Genomic DNA, 20,053 nt, shown 5'->3' with positions numbered 1-20,053 from the left:
ATGCCACTTGTAGATTTACTAGAATTAATTGTTGTAAATCATAAAGAAAAAAAAAAGGTAGAAATGACAATTAATATATTATTTTCATTAAGAAAATTAAAACTTAAAACCCTATTCAATTAAATTTCCTAAAAACACAACAAAAACATATTTTAGTTAAATCTACATTTAAAACTAATTCTGACACTCGTTTTAATTATAGTAAAAGCTTAGACTAATTTTTCGTCGGCTTTTGAAAACATGTACCCTAAACCTACGATTGATAAATTTCGTTGAACTGTGATTAAACTCATAATTCATAAAATAAAATAATCATACAGATATGGATTATGTGTCCAAAACAAAAGGAACCCCACTCGGTATATAGCATTGTAATTTGTAACAAGTCACTTGAAGCCTTGAAGTGTGTCTAATTCACTTCTCTCTCTCCATGGAAGCAAAGTCACTGCTTCAGGGTTTTTCTCTTGCAGCTTCTTATCCCCTCCCTCAGCTTTCAAAAACCACCATGACGACAACCAACTGCGTTAGCTTCAATTTCAACCACAACCCATGCCTCATATTCGCAAATGGGTATCCTACTTCTTCTTCTTTGCTTCCATTTTCTATTCACAATAAGCCCAGAAAATCAGCATCACTGATTGTGAGTGCCCGCAAGAAAGACAAAAAAGACGATACCCATAGTTCCGTACCCCAACCTGACGAGGCCACAGGTTTCTTCCCCGAAGCTGTCTTACTTAAAAAGGTCGTTTTTTTTACCTAACCCTCCATTTTCTTTTCTCTTCCCCCTCTCGGTTTAATATGATTTTATGGGTTGGTTCAATTTTTCATCAGTTTGATTTTTAGCGCAAGACACCCTTTTGAAGGGAGTGTTCCTAACAGTCTAGAAAATTTTGATGTTATATGACACTAGTTATTGCGTCATAGTCTGTGGAATTTAGTTAAGTTAACTTTGTTTATTCTTTATGAGATGGAGATGAAGTTTCTTTTTTATTTTTTGAATTGCGATTTTCAGAGATCAGTTGAGGAAGAAGGGAAGCTTCTCCCGGAGTTTGAAGATGCCGAGGAAAGTGAGTAGTCATGTTCAATCTGTTTAATCTGTCCAAGACTCTTAGGGCTAGTTACTTGCATCTGTGTTGTTAGGCTAAAACTGTTGGGGATTTCAGAGCTGAGATTATTCCTTTTGATAGTTTTTAATTTTGATTCACAGGAGAACTCTTCGAGACGCTGATGCTTGAACTGGAAAGTGATATGAATGCTGAAATATGTACGTAGATTCTTTTTCCTTTCGGTCAGAGAAGACATTTTTATTGAAGTGGAAACTTTGTTACATGTCTTTCGTAATTATTTTCATTGTTTAATTATTTTAGTTGTTTGTGAACCATTCTCAACTGAAACCATCAAGGCCAATGATGTTAATGTTCTCAACCTGCACACAACTTGAGTTGCCCTGAGCAACTATTGTATCTCAATCTTCTTAGCTTTTATCTAAATCTCTTTTGTCAAACTTTTGCGCTGAACTTATAGATGTTTGCTCACATTTTTTTATAGTTTAGTTACAATCAATTTCCATGCAGCAGTAAGGTTGTTGTCTTGTTTCCTGAAGGTCATATGATCAAATCTTGCTAATCTTTACCTATATTTCAACTGCTCTGTCTCACACCACACTGCTTTCTTACCTCTGCAGTGCGGCACTATGAGGTCATGTACTTAATTCATGAGAAGCATGAAGATGAGGTAGCAGCTGTCAACGAGAAAATTCAGGGTAACCTTCATCGTATAATTCTCTGTATCATTTTTTAACTGTTCATATTCCCTGATGCCATGTGGAATGAGTTCAATAGTTTACCATTTCTGTGGAGACCTTTATGATTGGCTTGTTGTTTTCTTACTGCCCTTATTATCGAATTAACTCTAATTGTATTTTTTATTCTACCTTTGCCAAAAGTTAACAAGTCATAGGCTCATAGCTGGTAATATAGTCTCTAATGCCCTCTCTGGAAATTTCATGAGGGGTTTCAATACTTCTGTTCTTAATTCATTCAGTAGGGAAAAAATGGCTAAGCAAAAGTTTTGCACTTAGTATGTATCTGCAGATGAAAACAAAAAGATGTTCTGCTACTTTTTTCTAATTTTTGGCTAACATTGACAGAATTTATGAGGGAGAAGAAGGGTCAGATTTGGAGGCTGAATGATTGGGGTATGAGAAGGTTAGCTTACAAAATAAAGAAAGCTAATAAAGCACACTACATGTTGATGAACTTCGAGTTGGATGCAAAATACATCAACGACTTGAAGACTTTGTTGGACCAAGATGAAAGAGTTATTCGGCATCTTGTGATAAAGAGGGACGAGGCAATCACTGAAGATTGCCCTCCTCCTCCGGAGTTTCACACTCTGCGTGCAAATGCAGATGATAACGACGATGAAGAATTTGATGAGTATGAAGATGATTGGGATGGTGAAGATGAGCTTGATGATGATGATGATGGTATTATATACGTAGATGATGATGACGATGATGACATGGATTCAAGAAATGAGACATCTGCAAATGTTAGACAAGCAGAAGAAATAAGAGAGTTGAGGGCTGAGAACATTGGTAGATAAGTAGGTGTTATCTTTTGTTCTTCCTTCTTTTCTTCCTTTGATTCCATAGAAATGTACGTAGAGCAGTTATAAACGTTATGCATCTGAATATAGGATGGTAACATCATTTGGGAAATGATTTGAGTATTAGTGTTCTCGTGTCAAATTTGACTGCATTCTTGTTCAACAAACTGCAAAATGATCATCAACTAAATCTTATTGATTGGTATAAATAGTAGTGATTAGGGTCTGTTTAAAAGTTTAAATCTTGATGATCTTAGTTTGGATATAGAATTCCATTTGGAGTATAGAATAAAATAAACCGTGTCAAAAGTGAATACGTATCTGATTTGTTTAGTTATTGTTTCCGATAATGGATTAAAGTTGGTAAGATGGTTAACTAATAACGTGTTTGGTTTGATGTTTTAAAGCTCGAATTCACGTTTTGAAGCTCGAATCTGGGTTTAACTTGGCTTAATGCAAATCCATAAGAATCTGCTTTTATTTAGTTTAGCTCAAATGTGCTTTTGAATCCTGTTTTCAAAAGTAATTTCACTTCAGTTATATAATGTGATGTGAGGATGTGATTTGTATTCATCTATAAAATCCGCTGCAATAATACTAAAATACTAATCATGAATATCTTAATTATCTGTTTATTAATGTGTTCAAACAAATATCATAATATGAATTTCCCCATATTTATCAGTCATTAGTAGTTTTTTCTTTAATTATTTTTTGAAATTAAATTTAAAAGTAAAATTATTGGCAATAAAAATATTAATGAAAACTACTTATAATTTAATTTATAAATCTTCATTTTGAACTTCAATTTATTTATTTGCACTAATGAATATAAAATAACTACCAGGTATTTTAAATGTATCGATAACAATAATTTAGACACGTGGAAAGTGGATTATTTTACTTTATAATATTTTATATTTATCGATAAAGTGTTTGGATTATTTTTTATAATATTTTATGTTTATTAATAAATTATTTAATTTATAAAACAGTAATATTTATGTTAATAATTTTAGTATATGTGATTTTAGTTAGATTCATACAGTAATAATTATATATTTGGTTACGATGACAATTATAATTATATTCATATATCACATATATTATCTTGATATTTTCAATTATTATTACGTATATTATTTTGATATTTTCAATATATATATATATATATATTTAAAATAATATAATATTTTCAAAATAAACATATTATTGTATCGTGTATCCGATACTAGCATCACATCTTCTCATTGAGTAACTAAAAATCCAATACCATTGCTTGAAATTTTTTAGTTACTTAATTTGTAAAAAGATCTAAATATTGACATTACTTAGTGGCATAACAGTACAAACTACTTACTTAGATAGCATTGCTAAAATAGAAAGAAACGAACAAACCAAAGAGATAAAATAATCTATTCAGATTCAAATTTTCATTGGACTGGATCTGATATTTTGTTGAAACTAATCCAAATCAAACTCAAGTTTATTCTCATATTTGGATAATCTAACTTTTATGCTTAAAATTTAAACAAACTGCGGACGGCAATACTTTTCAGAAAGAAAGACATCAGCGTGTAACAACCGAGTGCCCATTCTCGTTATTTCTTCTCCTTCTAAATAATTCCTTATCTTAATTATTTATGATTTTAATCTCCTATATCTTAAAACCCAAACTTCAAATGCATATATGTTTATTTGTTTTAATTTTAATTTTTAATTAATTAAATCATTTTTTAGTATCTTAAATGAAAATCACGATATGAATTAACCAAATTATAATAAGTTGGTGAATAAAATACAACCGAGGTTACTTGCATTTCATACAATGACTTAATACCTTGAGATACAATATACTCATTATTTTGATAAAATATGTATTAACAAAGACAGATAAGTTGTTCATAAACTGTAACCAAAGTACAAAGTAGCATTCTTATTATACTAGCTAACTGTAGTAGAATAATCACAACAGTTGGATTGAAGCCACGACTTGTAAACAGATGATGATGCTGAAGCTTTAGATGGAATGCTTCAAGTAAGCTCTTGCTATGCGACCACTTGCTCCTTTAGGGTAGAAGCCACCATGAACATGTTCATCACCTGTTCCATATATTATCCTCAATATTTCCTCTGGTGTTCTTGAATATGCCAGTGAGTCTCTATCACCAGCCAGAATGTTCCCAGTAACTTCCTTCTCAGCACCATCCACTTTAGCCACCACAAGACCCTCATCTTTCAAACCAGCTTTTCCTAGCTTGTTCCTAAGACTTGAAATGCGATCTGTGAACTCTCCCACGCTCAATCCATAGGGATGCACCAATTGCGTTTTTCGTTCATACAAAAATGCTCTTATAACTGCATCTTGTCCCGATTCCACTCCTAGAAGCCCTGCCACAAGCTATTCATGTGCGTGCACCAAGAATGAGAATGATTTCAAATTTGTTGTTCTTAGCAGTGCAGGGTTTGAGAATTTACCTTTCTGGAAGTAGCATTTTGCAGCTTTGGATTGGCACCGACATAGCCAGTCAGGCCAACATAGGGAATAACGTAAGAAGCAAGAAGATAGTTTATTGAATTAGCATAGGGATCAAAGGGTGGATCCAGGGTTCTCCCAACCGCATTATCCATTACTTTGGCAAAAGATGAAGAACTTAGATCCAGCTGAGGCCTGGGGAATCCCTTCACTGTGCTCTTTATGGCCCTACAACAAACATGTTGTCCACAATTTTTCATTTATTGCTTAAAAGTAGTTGTAACTGCAAAGAGTGGTTAGAGATAGAACAAACAAAACCTCAAGTGTCCAACTTCTTGCAAACCAAACTGCAATATAACATCCTTAATAAAATTGTCGAGTTTTGCAGCTTTGGCACCAATGGGAGGAGGTCCTCCCCCGGCCAGTTTTGGAGCAATCACATCCAAGCCATGACCCAAAGCTCCAAACAAGAAGAACTCAGCCTCCAAGTATTCTAAGTTTAGAGGGAATTCTAAAAGATCAGCATCTGATTTTGGGGCAGATGCTCTTGCAATGAGCACAGAAGAAGAATAACAACATTCTGGGAAAAACAAGGGAAGGACTAGGGAAGCAATCAAAGCAGCAAAAGAGATTCTGACTCTGGAAGCGTGAGGTGCCATTTCAGGTTTTTTTCTTTCTAAGTTATGATGCATATGCTGATGATCCAGATACCCTTATATAAACCCTTTCGTTTCATGCAGCTACGCAAGAAAATGATACGTGTCAAGGTCTGCAACTTGTGGATTTGCTACGTGGGGATGATCCTGGGCACGTGGGTTTTGTAGATCATATAGGTTTGCGTGCTTAAATATGTGTTGTCTCTGTCGTTTCTTTCTTGGAAAAACCAAACCGTCTCCTTCTCTGTTCCTGAATTGTGCATGCTTTTGTGGTACCAGGTTTAGTTTAGTTTACTTTTGGTTCTTGCTTTAGTTTCAGTTAAGGAATGCAATTGCAACTATTTTGTGTTGTGTGGCCTAGCTAGTGCGCACTACAAAGGAAGAAACAAGTCAAACTTCAATTTTTTTTTTTTTTTTTAATAAATCAAGTCTAAACTTTTTGCTGGACTAAATTGTATAAACTTAGCTAGATTTGAGTATTCAATTTTCCTCAAATCAAACTAAACTCGTTATATGTTGTTAACTTCCGTTAACATTTTAGTTTGACATGGTCCATTTCTTATTTACTTAATTCATCAATCGTTTAGGTTGTCATTCTCAACAATTGTATCTCATCCAGCTTCTGAGGCCATTTGTTCAAACAGTTATGTCATCTGCCAACATTTTAAATTTTGGAAGTGACAAATCGTATGCGTGTCTACATCTTCTTCTAATTTTGTCACAGCAAATTTGTTGCGTGGATGAGTCTTGACGATGTCTTGAAAATATTTTTGAAGAAACATTTTTCTCTGAAGTTATCCTATGAAACAAATTTACTCCATCATTTAACATTCAGTTAGTCCGTCTTCATTATAGAAAATAGTACTTAGGTGGTAGATGAAGACTTATAACTTTTACCTCTTTCACCTACCTTTTACCTGTATAACGATTTCTCAACAAATTATACCAGAGACCTTTCAGCACATAATCAAATTATTATCAAGTAAAGGTTAAAAATTTCTTCATAAGTGACCTCCTAACATAAATTAGAGACCATGAATCTCTCAACATAGATCAGACACTTCTTTGACAAAGAACCTCACAGTAAGTCATTTGAGACCTTCCAACAAAGACCATAAACCTTTTAACAAGTGATCATAAATCTCTCAACAAATGACCGAAAACCTCATAACAGATATAAATACTTCTCAGGAAATGACCAGGAACAAGATTATCATTATTCTTTCTCTTCTCTTCTCTTCAACGGCTGCCACCTACCGTAAAAATATCATCATTTAAAGGGTTAAATATGTTTTTGGTCCCTCAAGTTTCAGCGAAATTTGGAATTAGTCTCTCATCAAAACTTTTGACCAATTTAGTCCTTCTTCTTTCAAAATGCGTGAATTTAATCCTTTTAACCAAATTTTGTTAAGTTTATCCGACGTTTCAAGCACATTTCATGATAGTATTTAAATTATTTACACTGTTTGACACATTTTTGCTTCAATGTTAACTTAAATACTATCATGAAATGCGCTTGAAACATCAGATAAACTTAACAAAATTTGGTTAAAAAGACTAAATTCACACATTTTAAGAGATGAAGGACTAAATTGGTATAAAGTTTTGATAAGGGACTAATTCCAAAATTTACTAAAATTTGAGTGACCAAAAACATATTTAACCCTCATTTAAAATACTAATATCAGACTATTTTGAAGGCAAAACAGATCAACATCAATAAAATCATAAGAAAGAATCTGAACTCATCAAACCCTACTTGCTTTCAAATCTCATATTGTTAGAATTAATCACTCGCGGTAGAAACTTTTCCACCCATTACAAAACTTTTCTTTCCGAATCTCGCAAGCATATTTAATCAACAACAAATCGTATTTGTTTCCAAATCTTGCAATTGTAAAAAATTATGCCACTCACTGCAAATTTTTGCCATCCACTTCTTTCAAATTTATCAAGTATTTAAACAACAAACTCTAGTTAATCATAGAATTGCAAAGTCGTGAAAAAAAATATTCAGTTATGCTAATCAAAAATGAAAAGTCCACAAGTACAAGCACAATCCTCGACCACCCCCTACAAAAATTTAATCTCCAAATCTCCTGAACATTTAATCTTCAATCAACCCACAAGAAATTTTATTTACCTACTCTTTTCAATCTTTACAAAAGAAGACATTTTTCACCTTAATAAATGAATACACAGATATCCAACTAAAAAAATGTTAAGTATGAACCACGTTTTGCTGTGTAGTTAGTCAACTGTAACAGTATTAATAGAATATTAATAAACGAGACTACATTGATTCTTCTTCTTACCAAATGTAAGAGATAAAAAAAAATTAAAAATCACATTGAGTAATTATAAAAAAATTGGGATGAAAAATCATATTAACCTTTTACTATAACTGAGACTATATTTTTACATAGCACGTACTCATCCCCGACAACTTATATATAAATCAAAACTAATGTAAATATATACTTTATATTCATATTATTACTAGTGTAAATCAATTATTCAAACAAAATATAATAGTAAAAAAAAATATTAGCAATCAAATCAAACAAAACATTTCAAAATAAAATTTCCACCACTAATATCAATAACATTCAATGATCTTTTTATTTTTAAAATAAAATTTATTTATAATTTAAAATATATTTCTTACATGAGAGTTATTTATTTCACAAGCATAAGAAACAAAGCGCTAAAAATATAATTTCCACAATTAGTACCAATAACATTCGATTATCTTTTAATATTTAAAATAAAATATATTTATAATTTAAAATATATTTCTTTACATGAGAGTTATTTATTTCACAAGCATAACAAACAAAGCGCTAAAAACACATCAAAATTCATAAAATCGAGACAAAACATCGCTAAATCAACCAAAATGATTATTATTTTATAACAATTTGTTAAACACATAAATGGTTGGGTAGTTTAGCCAAATAATATATATTAATTAATTGGTTCAGCTACCACAAAGTTTGGACTTTGATTGAATGACGATGGAATTCAAACAACGGAGAAGATGCCCATTGTTAAACGAAATGTAATTTTAATTATCCCAATCCGTAAGCAAAGAAAAAAAGTAACGTTTAGGGTTTTGTTTTCAAATTGCCGACTTATTGTGTTTTAATTATACTTGACTTCGCATATTGATGGAGATTGCCTACATGAATTGTCCAATTTCTTAATGATCTAATCAATATTGAATAAAAAGTATTAAATAATGTATTTTTAATAATATAATATTTAATAAATTAAATATTTATTATTAGATAACATATCTAAGAAAAATTTAAATTACGTAAAATTCGATATACTTATTTTATTAAGATAACATAACTATTTTTAAACCCGTGCTTAAGTGTTTAAGTATGTGTTAGTGTTAGACCCGCCATAGATTCAGGCCGGATTGGGTTAAAATCTTTTTACAAATTTCAATAGGGATTATTTTTTACCCGGTCCATCTAGAACCCGACTCACCTAAGTTGAACTTGTGGTGAGTCAACTAGCTCACTAACCTGCAAATAAATGATCACAAAAGTGTTTTTCTTTTTTAAGTTGATCTTTGCATTATGTTAGGTTGTTTTTTTTAGCCAACACATAGATAATTTTTATTTTTGTGGTTTTGGTTTGTATTTGGATTATATTAAACTTTATTTAGATTTTAATTATAATTATAATTTAGTTTTGATTAATAAATAAATAAATAAAATGTATTTTTTTAATTAAGTGAGCCCGTGAGCCAATCCGTTTAACCCACCAACACGTGGTGGGCCGGGACAGGTTGAAATATTTTGGCTCGCTAATAAATGAGTCGGTTTGAATTGGCTCACTAAGTGAACAACCCGTGATGGGTCGAATCGGGTCGAATTATCCATTTTGACAACTCTAGTTGGTGTTTAATTATGTGTTTATTTAAATAGATTTAGAAGTTGAAAAATGAAATAATAAATATTTTTATGTTTATAATTAAGTTTTGACTTGTTTAATTAGTATATGAACATACTTATTTAATGTAAATTGTTATACTCATCGAATTAGTATTTGGATAGAGTCGTCTAAGGTGTATTAATATATTCGTCTAATGTGTATGAAAATATTTGTCTAATGTATATTGCTAGACTCCTCTAATTACATTACTGTATAGATAAAATTGTCTAATGTGTATTGCAAGACTTGTCTAGTTAGTGTATAAACAAACTCTCTAATGTGTATTCCAAGACTCGTTTGGTTAGTGCATAAACGGACTCGTCTAACCATTGCATGGAATGACTCATAATATTTTTGGCCATATTGTGAAATGAGTTTATAGAAAAACTCGTCTAATGTGTATCACTAGATTTCTCTAAAGTTTTCCGCTATACTAATCTAATAAGTTTATGAACAAACTTGTTTTGATGTGTATTGCAAAATTCATTTAATCAATGAATTGACACGCTGATCTAGTGTGTATTAATAGACTCGTGTAATATGTGTATGGACAAATTTGTGTAATGTGCATTACTAGACTCGTCTAATCAATATATCAATGACTCATTTAATTTGTACAGTTAGACTCGTCTAATCAATGCATCAATAAATTCATTTAATGTTTTTTTGGTGTTTCATCTAGTCAATGAATTCTTAGACTCAAATAATATATTTTATTACACTTACCTAATCAACATATGTACTAATTCGCCTAACTTTTTTATTATATTCATCTAATTAATATATGGATAGTCTCATCTAATGTATATTGCTAGACTTGGCCCGAAAGTCAAGTTAATTCGACTTTGGCCGAATGTTGGGTTGATTTTACCTTGGACGATTGTCGAGAGGAGTTGACTTAAGAAGGTCGAGATGTGTTCATTGAGTTGAAGGTCATGACGAGTCGACCCGGGTCGTGAGGACTAGGCTTGGATCGAAGGTCGAGCCGATTCAACCCAGTTTGAAGGTCAAGTCGAATCATCCTAGGTTGAAGGTCGAGACGAGTCGTCCTGATCCCAGGATCGAGACAAGTCGATTGGAGTCGAAAGTCGAGATAACTCATCCTATTCCTGTGGTCAAGATGACTCAAGATGAGTTGGTATGGACCGAACATCAAGTTTAGATAATTTGGGCTAAAGGGTAAAGTCGAGTTATGAAAATATTTTAAAGTATATTTTTTTTTCTCAAAAGAGGAGTTAACTTGCTTTATCCAAACATAAAAAAAAAATTAAATATTTCAATTACTCAATCTAAATAAACTATTTAAAAAATGAAAAAAAATCAATTATAATTATTTCAAACAACGTTTCAGAGTGACGTTTGAACTGTTTATACTGTTTGACATCACCTCAAATGTCAACCTAGAATGTGATTTAGAATGTAAAAGAACAATTAACGCTCGATTAAAATGAATACATCTATTTATTTTTGAAATTTTAAATCAAATTGTATTAAAATTTGTAAGATGAACAAATTACAACTTTGCATCCAAATTTAGAATTTTAGAAACTACAAACCTATTTAATTCATCGAATTATTGCATTTAAAATAAAAAAATAAGAAATATATTTGAAAGAATTAAAATTAATATATATATATATATATATATATATATATATATATATATATATATATATATATATATATATATATATATATATAAATTATGGAGTAATATCTTTATTAAAAATTTTATTCTACTTAATTAAGAAGCTCTCATTTGTTCAATTTCGGACTCAAATTTATAATATATAAGTTACTATAAAATTTATAAAAAGAAATTTTATTAAAACTAATGTTTTATCTTGTTCACAAAATTCATTTATATGTAACTAAACCTTTTAAAAACCACATATTTTAAATATATAAAATATATATGATTAAATTTGATAATAAATAATTTTGAATTCAATTATTATTCTTTAAATTTGAGTTATTTTAAAAATACTAAATAAATATTTTAGAACTTAAAAAAGTAATTTTCTTTCTCGGAAGAGTGCATGAAACCCTGTATATACTTCACCCAACCCGTTGCAGGTATAATAGTATCACAACCGTTCATCATAATATATAAATAAATATTTAACGGTACAAGATAGTATTTCATCGGTGTGCCACATTCCGGAGATTCGTCACTCACTGTATCTCCAAGTTTTGAAGATCTGTTAAAATTGACTAGAAAGAAAGGGTTAAGGAGTAAAAGGGTGGTGTAAAGTGTGTGTGTTTTTTCTTCGCGCACTGCATCAACAACAATTTATCAAACAGCGTCGCAGAAGGTAAAGGATTTTAGGTTGTTCGTTTCTTAAATCCGGTATCACTGTTTTTGTCAATCTCTGATATTTCATTCGATCGGATTTCATTCGCAATTTTCGATCCAAATAATAGCAATTCCATGTCGATTTTCGCTGGTTATTAGGAGATTGCCTTGTGTATTTCTTACGGGTCTGTGTTGAATTAAATCAATAATGTCTAGTTAAGTGTTGACGTAGGACAAAACTTACGCACTTGATCGGGATTCACTTCCTGCATCACGCTGATACTTTAGCATTGATGTTTGTGTGAATTGCGGGAGTCTCTGTAGCTGAATGTTGGATTTCAATTCTCTATGTTAGCGTGTAACAAGTATTTTAGTTGAATTACATAGGCCACGAAACCCTAAATCGTAGCTTTTAATTTTATTAAATAGCAGTTATCTATTATTTTGTTTTTGTTCTTGACAATTTGTGCATTATATGATATGATACGATACGAAGTTATACATGTTTATCCTTTTATTTTGTTAATTTTTCTACACGGGAGTTTATGTGGCAATTGTGAATGTCCAGGTGGGATGGGTAGCATCGACGTATACTGAAATTTGAAACTAAACAATTTGGGGATTTTGAGAGTTATTGTAGTTGGCTTTTGGGATGATTTGAGTTCCAGTTGTTTAATTTAATTTCGTTTTCCCCTTTTGTGTGAGTAAAGCGTCCTAGTTGTTAATGACACAACATAGTTAGGTCAGTGGTCGATAGTTTGTGGTCCATCTTGTTTACGTTCGACCATCCATTTGAAATTACCTGTTGTTAACCTCAGCGGAATTGTTCTTGTATATTGAATTCAGAATCCAACTGCGTGATTTAATTTGTATTATTTCTACCAAAAATCATTTGACTCTGTTTCTATTTACAGAAACACATTACACTAGGCAGATAGGTATGGCTGTAGATTCAGCTTCATCAGAGAAGAAATCAAGCAATGCAGTGAACGAGTTGCTGACTTTTAATGCTGAGAATATGCAAAGCAACATGAAAACTATCTATTACAGGTTTCGTTTGACTGTTGGTTATGAACACTATTTTGAATACATAATTTAGCTTGAAATGTTATATGGGTTGGACCATGGAACCGAAGGTTTTTTTTCCCTTTCTTTCTTTACCTGATTATGGAACATGGCGAGTTACCAAGCTGTTTGGGGTGTAAATTTTAGTATGGATGAAATTGTTTCATTTTATATTTATGAAATAGTCATCTGAGGTCATGGTTATATAGATGTCACTTACAGGAGAAAAAAGGGAGTGGGCAGGGGGTTATGAAAACAAACACCCATGTAATGTCCTCTAAGGTATACAATTGAATCTTTCTCTCTTTTGCAGCCGAACATTTTTATCTATAATTGGTGGAGTGGTTGCGGGTATTTTGGGATTTACAGGCTTGAAAGGTTTTGTGTTTTACTTACTTCTCATGGCATTTACTTCACTTGGGCTCATTGCGAAAGCAAGTTTTTCAACCCACACATACTTTGACTCCTGGAATCGAGTGCTACTTGACGGCTTTCTGGGTGGCTTAATGGTATGTTGTCTATGTTCATTTCATCTTTCTTTTTTCTTGGTGTATGGGACAGTGTATTTTTCACTAAAGATGAAATTAGTTTGGATAAGATGGTTAGAGACGAATACAACGAAAGAATGAATATCACATGAAAGAAAGGAACAAACAGTTTAGATTATATACTAAAGACACCTTGTAACCCAGCTAATGAGTAGAATTGCCATGTGCTGAACTTAAGCACTAAATATCAATGCAAGTGTGGGAAGATGTTTTCCCTTAGAAAATAAACATTGTATTCCAGCCAAAGACATCAAGGAATAGCATACATAGTGTACTACCAGAACACATAAGCTTTCTAATACAGATGCTCTCAAGCCAAACCTCTGAACAAATCTAATTAAAAGAAAATGCTTCAGCACTAAAGGTACACTAAGCACTCACCAAAGATGCACTTGCTGACTAGCTGTTCAGTAATGTAAATAAAACAAAGAAATATTATAGAATTTTTCAAAGTTGGAGTTTCACATGACATATTTGGAGACAAAAGCTTTGTTGGGTATCTGTATCATATCATTAGAATTGATCTTGTTGAACAATGTAGTCCAATAGCTCCTTGATGTTTTATGCAATTGCATACAAGAATAGCGTTTTATGTTATAATAATAAATTTTTTGGAGAGGTCTATATAACTGGTTTTATTTGACCGGTTCAACCTTTGATCATAAGATCTATGTTGGGTTTTTTTCTTCTCTCTGTGATGTTTAGCACTTTTGAATGTGTGTTCAGCATTATAACTTTTCTCTTTTTACTTCTGCAGTCGTTCGTGCTCTTCTGGACGTATCCTTCTCTTTAATAATACTTTGGTGGTGGATTATGACTGAATATGGGTTTAATTCAATTCAATAAATTTTGTCAAAAAAGGGAGCACTTGTTTGTCCTCAACTGTATATAATGGGATAAGATTTTCTGAATTTAGCCAGAACTTAATTTACAACTTCCAAGTTTGAAAAACAAATTGATTTGGTGGGGAGTGGGTATTTTCGTAATTTCAAGCTTTAGTAACAGGAATAACTGCCAAATGTTGAGTAAAACTAGAAAATATATCCGAGTTTCTTGAGAAGCAGTTCCCATGTTAATTCAACTTGTGCTCTGCTTGTTCTAAACGTTGGTTGCTCGAGTTTGGCAGTCAATAAAACACAACATTAAAAGTTTAACTTGCTGTGTACATCTCTTTTGTCGAAATTCTTGCCATTATGTTGTTCTTTGACAAAGTAAAGATTTGCCTATGACATTGTCCACATATTTTGATGGATGGAATGTGCAAGTGTTTCAAGTGAAGACTCTTTGGACACCTCTAGCTGCTATTGATCCTTGCTGGAATACAGTTGCATTCTACACTTACTAGATAGCTTTTGATGATATTCTCGTTTCTAAACTGAAGTTTACTACCAGAGTTTTGTTTGTTTATGTATTATTTAAAATAGTATCTTAAGTGAGAAGGAGGCTTAATGTCGTCCATTATTTGTGGTTGTCAGATTGGCTCTAGGTTATTGTTTTTGAAGTTTGTTTCCTGATATAGATTGCAATTTCGTCCATTTTTATTTTAGGCTTATTGAAATGTTAGACTTCTAGTTGTTCTTTAATATCGGAAGTGTGAATTTAATTCTGTAAGTTTAATCTAGATTCTAATTATTATATCAAAGTCGTTTCACTATTTTCTTTCTCCTAAAACTTTCCATTTTTTTTAATTCAAAATATTCACAAATTAATTTTATGAAATTGTTGTGAATATAATACTCAAAGTGAATTGCTTAAAATATCAAATCTTTCTATGATATTGAAGTTTTCTTCAAAATTGAACTTGTTACTAGATCGTTTTAGTTTATCATATTTTTGCTTAACTGCCTACCTTAAACATTTGAAGTTGATTTTTTATGTTAAACTTGTAATGATTCTTTAATTATCTCAAAAGAGCAAGAGTTTAAGGTTTTTTCAGTAAAGTAAAATAGATATAGAAGAGAATAACATTTGTTTAATGCTAGTTTTTTATTTAAAATTAAAGGAATTGAATTTGTCCAGGGATTAAAATGGCAGACAATGTAATTATACATTTGTTTCTTCTTAGCTTTACTAAATACAACAAATTGAGCTCGTTTGCTGACAGTGTTACTGTCTTTGATGCATCGAGCCTAGAATATAGGACCAAATTTAAGTGACCCGTACTGCAGAAAGCTAATTATTCCTAACTTATCCGATTTGTTAAATTGCGCAACGGAAATGGTTTTCTTGTTCTTTTTGATAGAGTTAAAAGTAAAACTGAGGAACTGCTAAAATGGTGTTGAAGCTGTGCATGTTTTAATTCTCAAACTTTGAATTTGATGAGTATGAACTATAATTACAAAGCAAAAAGACGCACGTAAGAGGAACTATTATTATTTTTTAAATATTTTACAAATGCATTCGATTAATTGTAAAAGTAAGCAGATATAATTTGCAAGAGGAAGGTAAGAAATGAATCCATGGGACATAATCAGAAGGATGGAGAGAAACATGTGAAAGTCGCTTTAGTTAGCTGGCCTGCCAGTCCACATAGAAAACATGGATACCTACTGGTCCAAATAAAGATATGATATTATAAGTATTATTGGTATTTATTTTTAATTAAAAAATTGTTTTACAAATACGATTTTCATTTCTATAATTACATTTTATTATGGATAATATAAGTAGAATTAAGTTTTAATCTTTTAACTAAAATAAGGTGTCAATTTTGAATTTTAAAAATTTTAAGAAGGGATTTTATTAACTCGTTTTTAGCATGGTTGAGTTATAAAGAAAGGGAGTTCAGGAATGAAAAACGTGGAAGGATATAAATAGAAGGTGAAAATTTGAGATTAAAAAAATGTGAAATTCATTTTTTTTTTCATGGAATTGTATACAGAAATAGGAATGATATAACATGTTTGAATGGAGAGAGTAACAGTGGCAGGTTGGCTATATTTATTTTGGTTGTTGAAGTAAAATTTCATTCATATTTTGTCTTTAAAGTTCGATAGGTATTAATTTTGTGTTTGATTCTCACTAGATATTTAATAAATTCATGACAAGAACAAGATAACTATGTAGAGACCTAAACTCTTTTTCATACTTTATTTAAACAGTTTAACATTGTTGATACTGAAACTCATAACTAATTAATTAATAATCAATGGAGTGAAACACATGCATAAAATATTGGTATAAACAGTTTTAACATTGTCTTTTTTTTATCATTCACTTTCTTTTAATGGTTGTAATCATTAGCAATTATTAAATATTTAAATTTTTATTCATAAAAAAGTTTAAAAAGAAGTTCAAAATTAATTGTTGAAACACCTAGTTGATCATATGATGACTATATTTTTTACTCTTATCTTATTTATTTTCATTCTATTTCCTCTTAAACGTGTCATAGATAAAATTATTTCTATTTTATTTTCTCTTATTTACCTTTCATTTATTTTTTTCAACTAAATCCACATAAAAAGATTGACTATTTAAAAAATCAATTGATTTTTCCACTAGAAAACGTATAGATGAAACTAAAGGTAACACTTATTTATCTAAGTTAACCCACTACTGCATAGTTTAATTACCTATTACATAAACATCATTTTCATAATGAGCTTTTCCTTTTGAAGTTCAAATAACTTATCTATCTGTGACATAAAGTAACCTACTTTAGAAAAACAACTATATTTTCTTGAAAGAATGATTTTGATCACGTAGTGAAAGAGTCTCTGAATTTTTTTCTAAAACTAATTAAAAAATTCGGCTACTGGACTAATTATTTCTTTGTAATGAACATTATGTAAAATTTGTTAGTTTCTTTTAAGACGTGCACTTAAAAACCAATTGAGATTTAACAATAACTCAACATAAAAGAAAAAAGAAATGATTTACCCATTGCAGTCTCAATCATTACGATATTGTTGTAAAAAGACTAGACATCAATTATAAATAAAATTAAAAACGGGAGAGAGAAATAATTATTACAAATTTTATAATATATTTGTATATAAAAAATGTGTTGCCAATATTTTTCATTTCATTGATACTGAATATGGATGGAAAAGTAAAAGGTTTAAATTAAAATAACCTACTTTATATTTCCAGTGTAATAAATATTTTTGCAGCATAGCTTTTTATGTAGCCAATATTATGGATATAACATATAAAAAAGCATATTGACGATTATCACTTAATTAGAAAAAAAAAAATTTCTGGGGAGTGGAATTTTGGGGTTAACACGTGTTAAATCATGTTTGCGTTGTTCCTATAGATGCCCCACACTTATAAAAGAAGATTAATAAATGCTTCAACATCACAATCGAAAGTGAAATTGTAAGGGAAAAGGATAAGAGGGAGGAGAAAAAAAGGGTCGAAGAGGAGAGGAGGATGTGGTGGTGGTACACGTCAAGTTTCCGGTGGCCGGAGTTAAGCCTTTCGGTGCCGTGGTCGATTTTCAGGTGGCCGGAGTTAAGCCTTTCGGTGCCATGGTCGACTTTCCGGTGGCCGGCGTTGGACTTATCGTATTGGAACGTAGACAGTGTGATTCAGTGGAACTTGTCGTTGGTTGATGACGTGGTATGGGCCTTGATTACGGGCCTTGAGTCCATAGCTTTGGTCGCCTTGCTCTGCTACTTCTTCATCTGTTGTGGTTGTACTCTCTAATCTCATTCTCATTTATTTATTTTCTTTTTTTCCCCTCTCTCTATATATTTTATATTTAAAAAATGAATTGTATAGTTAAAATATTTCTAAGGTGATTTTGGAGGAATTGTTTTCTTTTTTTATATGTGTTGTGCTGTGATAACTTTTTGGGTTGTTTTGGTTCTGCTTGCTGAATGCCAAACAGATAAAACCAGTTCTTTAATGAGTTTCATTTCTTTTTCAATTTCTTTGAATATGCTTGATTGTTACGGTTTCAGAAAACATTGTCATATTAATATTGCCACTCATAATTTTATTGATTTGTTATACTTATATTACAAGTTACATTTTGCAATAGTTTATAATTGATTGCTGAAGTAGGATCAACAAACCACACCACCTTAGTAAAGCTGAGATTTATTTCAGTAAAATACAATTTTAGTTTACATCTAAATTTTAGGTTTTGATTTGGTTTTCTATATTTAAAAAATCAATTCTCAAAAAAAAATTGTGTTATTTTTTTTTTTTGTAAAAAAGGTTCTTTTACAATTATATATTACGTAACTTTAATGGTTATATATGCTTGAATTATAATTGATGTGTTTAGTTAGTTTCTATAGTGTTTATCTGCAAACTAAGCTCCACCTCATAATTACAAATATGCAAAACTTCTAGATTCTTTGATTTATTTATTTTTCAACGTTAAATTTAACGGACTTGTCACATCCAAATTTTTTGCCCCGAAGTAGGCACCAAACCAAACTCTGTGGGCAAAAATATCTTGTGTGAAAAAACTTAATCCAAATTAAGAACATTTACTACGATTTGTCCTTTCAATAAATAATAGTTATAATGTAATATTTATGAGAAGTATAAAATACAAAATGAATGTTAATATACTGTATGTGAATACATAATATATATATATATATATATATATATATATATATATAATTATTTAAATTTGAATGTTCATTTTTACAATCGCAAATATCACATTAACATGTATTTAATTATGTGTAGTGTTAGTAGAGTTGTCAAAACGGGTTACTTAGACCGGTCTACTACTGGTTGACCATTTAGTGAGTCAATCCAATTTGGTTCCGTTATTAGCGAGTTGAAAAAATACGAATCTGGTCCGGTCCACTATAGGTTGGTGGGTTAAACGAGTTGATTTATTAACTCACTTAATTAAAAAAAATACAATTTTTTTCTTTCATTCTAAAAAAAATAAATTATAATTGTGATTAAAACTTAGATAAACTTCAATACAATTCAACATTATGTTGAATCCCAAATACAATTCAAAATCACAAAAATATTAGGTTTGTATTTGCCAACCCAATATGTTGGCTAAAAAAACAAACAATCCAACCCAACCTAATTACAAAAAAAATGTGTGACCCTCTATTTGCATGTGGGTTGGTGAGCCAATCCGGCTCACCACGGGTTCAACCCGATTAAGTCGAGTTCTTGGTGGACCATGTCAAAAATTAACCTACATTGAAATTTGTAAAAGAATTTTAATCCAATCAGACTTGAACCCGTGGTGGACCAGGTTAGCCCATGGATTCTAACCTACTTTGACAACTCTAAATGTTAGTCAATATTTTTAGATAAAAAATTTAAATAACATTTTTGGTCTAAAAAAGGAGACACCTTTTCATTTTACTTATTGTACTAAATTGTTGACTTCTAATGTACAAATTAATAAGGAAGTAATAAAATCAGCATGAAATTTGGTTTCAACTATGCAAATCCTCTATTTACCTCCTTATTATTCTCTGCATATTGATATAGTTTCTAGTATGAATCTTACGTG

At 30.9% G+C, this 20,053-nt stretch overlaps 4 protein-coding genes across 4 annotated transcripts; 3 read left to right on the top strand and 1 right to left on the bottom strand.

Annotated features, from left to right (window-relative positions):
• The first annotated feature begins 377 nt into the window (after window positions 1-377).
• LOC114186938 (protein REGULATOR OF FATTY ACID COMPOSITION 3, chloroplastic) lies at window positions 378-2,722 on the top strand. The gene is made up of 5 exons (XM_028075016.2): window positions 378-742; window positions 1,013-1,067; window positions 1,208-1,264; window positions 1,685-1,762; window positions 2,150-2,722. Exons 1-5 carry the CDS (start codon window positions 431-433, stop codon window positions 2,605-2,607), a joined length of 960 nt encoding a protein of 319 aa, XP_027930817.1. The 5' UTR covers window positions 378-430; the 3' UTR covers window positions 2,608-2,722.
• A 1,678-nt stretch (window positions 2,723-4,400) lies between these two features.
• LOC114187228 (desiccation-like protein) lies at window positions 4,401-5,793 on the bottom strand. The gene is made up of 3 exons (XM_028075414.2): window positions 5,405-5,793; window positions 5,089-5,314; window positions 4,401-5,011 (listed from the first exon to the last, which is right to left on the bottom strand). Exons 1-3 carry the CDS (start codon window positions 5,776-5,778, stop codon window positions 4,631-4,633), a joined length of 981 nt encoding a protein of 326 aa, XP_027931215.1. The 5' UTR covers window positions 5,779-5,793; the 3' UTR covers window positions 4,401-4,630.
• Window positions 5,794-11,780: 5,987 nt separating this feature from the next.
• Window positions 11,781-15,182, top strand: LOC114189062 (Rab5-interacting family protein). The gene is made up of 5 exons (XM_028077766.2): window positions 11,781-12,005; window positions 12,901-13,036; window positions 13,365-13,560; window positions 14,357-14,376; window positions 14,817-15,182. Exons 2-5 carry the CDS (start codon window positions 12,927-12,929, stop codon window positions 14,845-14,847), a joined length of 357 nt encoding a protein of 118 aa, XP_027933567.1. The 5' UTR covers window positions 11,781-12,005; window positions 12,901-12,926; the 3' UTR covers window positions 14,848-15,182.
• Window positions 15,183-17,884: 2,702 nt separating this feature from the next.
• LOC146885894 (uncharacterized) lies at window positions 17,885-18,460 on the top strand. The gene has a single exon (XM_085674599.1). It carries the CDS (start codon window positions 17,977-17,979, stop codon window positions 18,250-18,252), a length of 276 nt encoding a protein of 91 aa, XP_085530725.1. The 5' UTR covers window positions 17,885-17,976; the 3' UTR covers window positions 18,253-18,460.
• The last annotated feature ends 1,593 nt before the right edge of the window (window positions 18,461-20,053 follow it).

This window comes from Vigna unguiculata, chromosome 6 (assembly GCF_037176805.1).
Source record: "Vigna unguiculata cultivar grain cowpea cultivar isolate G323 ecotype 2 chromosome 6, ASM3717680v1, whole genome shotgun sequence".
Taxonomy (NCBI): Eukaryota; Viridiplantae; Streptophyta; class Magnoliopsida; order Fabales; family Fabaceae; genus Vigna; species Vigna unguiculata.
This window is presented reverse-complemented; position numbering and strand designations above follow the sequence as displayed.

What these genes read in the sequence shown, in the direction of transcription:
- LOC114186938 (XM_028075016.2), top strand. Translation starts at nt 431, where the DNA reads ATGGAAGCAAAGTCACTGCTTCAGGGTTTTTCTCTTGCAGCTTCTTAT. An exon ending in AAGCTGTCTTACTTAAAAAG is followed by an intron (nt 743 to 1,012) that starts GTCGTTTTTTTT and finishes TGCGATTTTCAG; the next exon opens with AGATCAGTTGAGGAAGAAGG. An exon ending in GTTTGAAGATGCCGAGGAAA is followed by an intron (nt 1,068 to 1,207) that starts GTGAGTAGTCAT and finishes TTTGATTCACAG; the next exon opens with GAGAACTCTTCGAGACGCTG.
- LOC114187228 (XM_028075414.2), bottom strand. Translation starts at nt 5,778, where the DNA reads ATGCATCATAACTTAGAAAGAAAAAAACCTGAAATGGCACCTCACGCT. An exon ending in CAAGAAGTTGGACACTTGAG is followed by an intron (nt 5,315 to 5,404) that starts GTTTTGTTTGTT and finishes TGTTTGTTGTAG; the next exon opens with GGCCATAAAGAGCACAGTGA. An exon ending in AAAATGCTACTTCCAGAAAG is followed by an intron (nt 5,012 to 5,088) that starts GTAAATTCTCAA and finishes GCACATGAATAG; the next exon opens with CTTGTGGCAGGGCTTCTAGG.
- LOC114189062 (XM_028077766.2), top strand. Translation starts at nt 12,927, where the DNA reads ATGGCTGTAGATTCAGCTTCATCAGAGAAGAAATCAAGCAATGCAGTG. An exon ending in ATGAAAACTATCTATTACAG is followed by an intron (nt 13,037 to 13,364) that starts GTTTCGTTTGAC and finishes TCTCTTTTGCAG; the next exon opens with CCGAACATTTTTATCTATAA. An exon ending in GCTTTCTGGGTGGCTTAATG is followed by an intron (nt 13,561 to 14,356) that starts GTATGTTGTCTA and finishes TTACTTCTGCAG; the next exon opens with TCGTTCGTGCTCTTCTGGAC.
- LOC146885894 (XM_085674599.1), top strand. Translation starts at nt 17,977, where the DNA reads ATGTGGTGGTGGTACACGTCAAGTTTCCGGTGGCCGGAGTTAAGCCTT.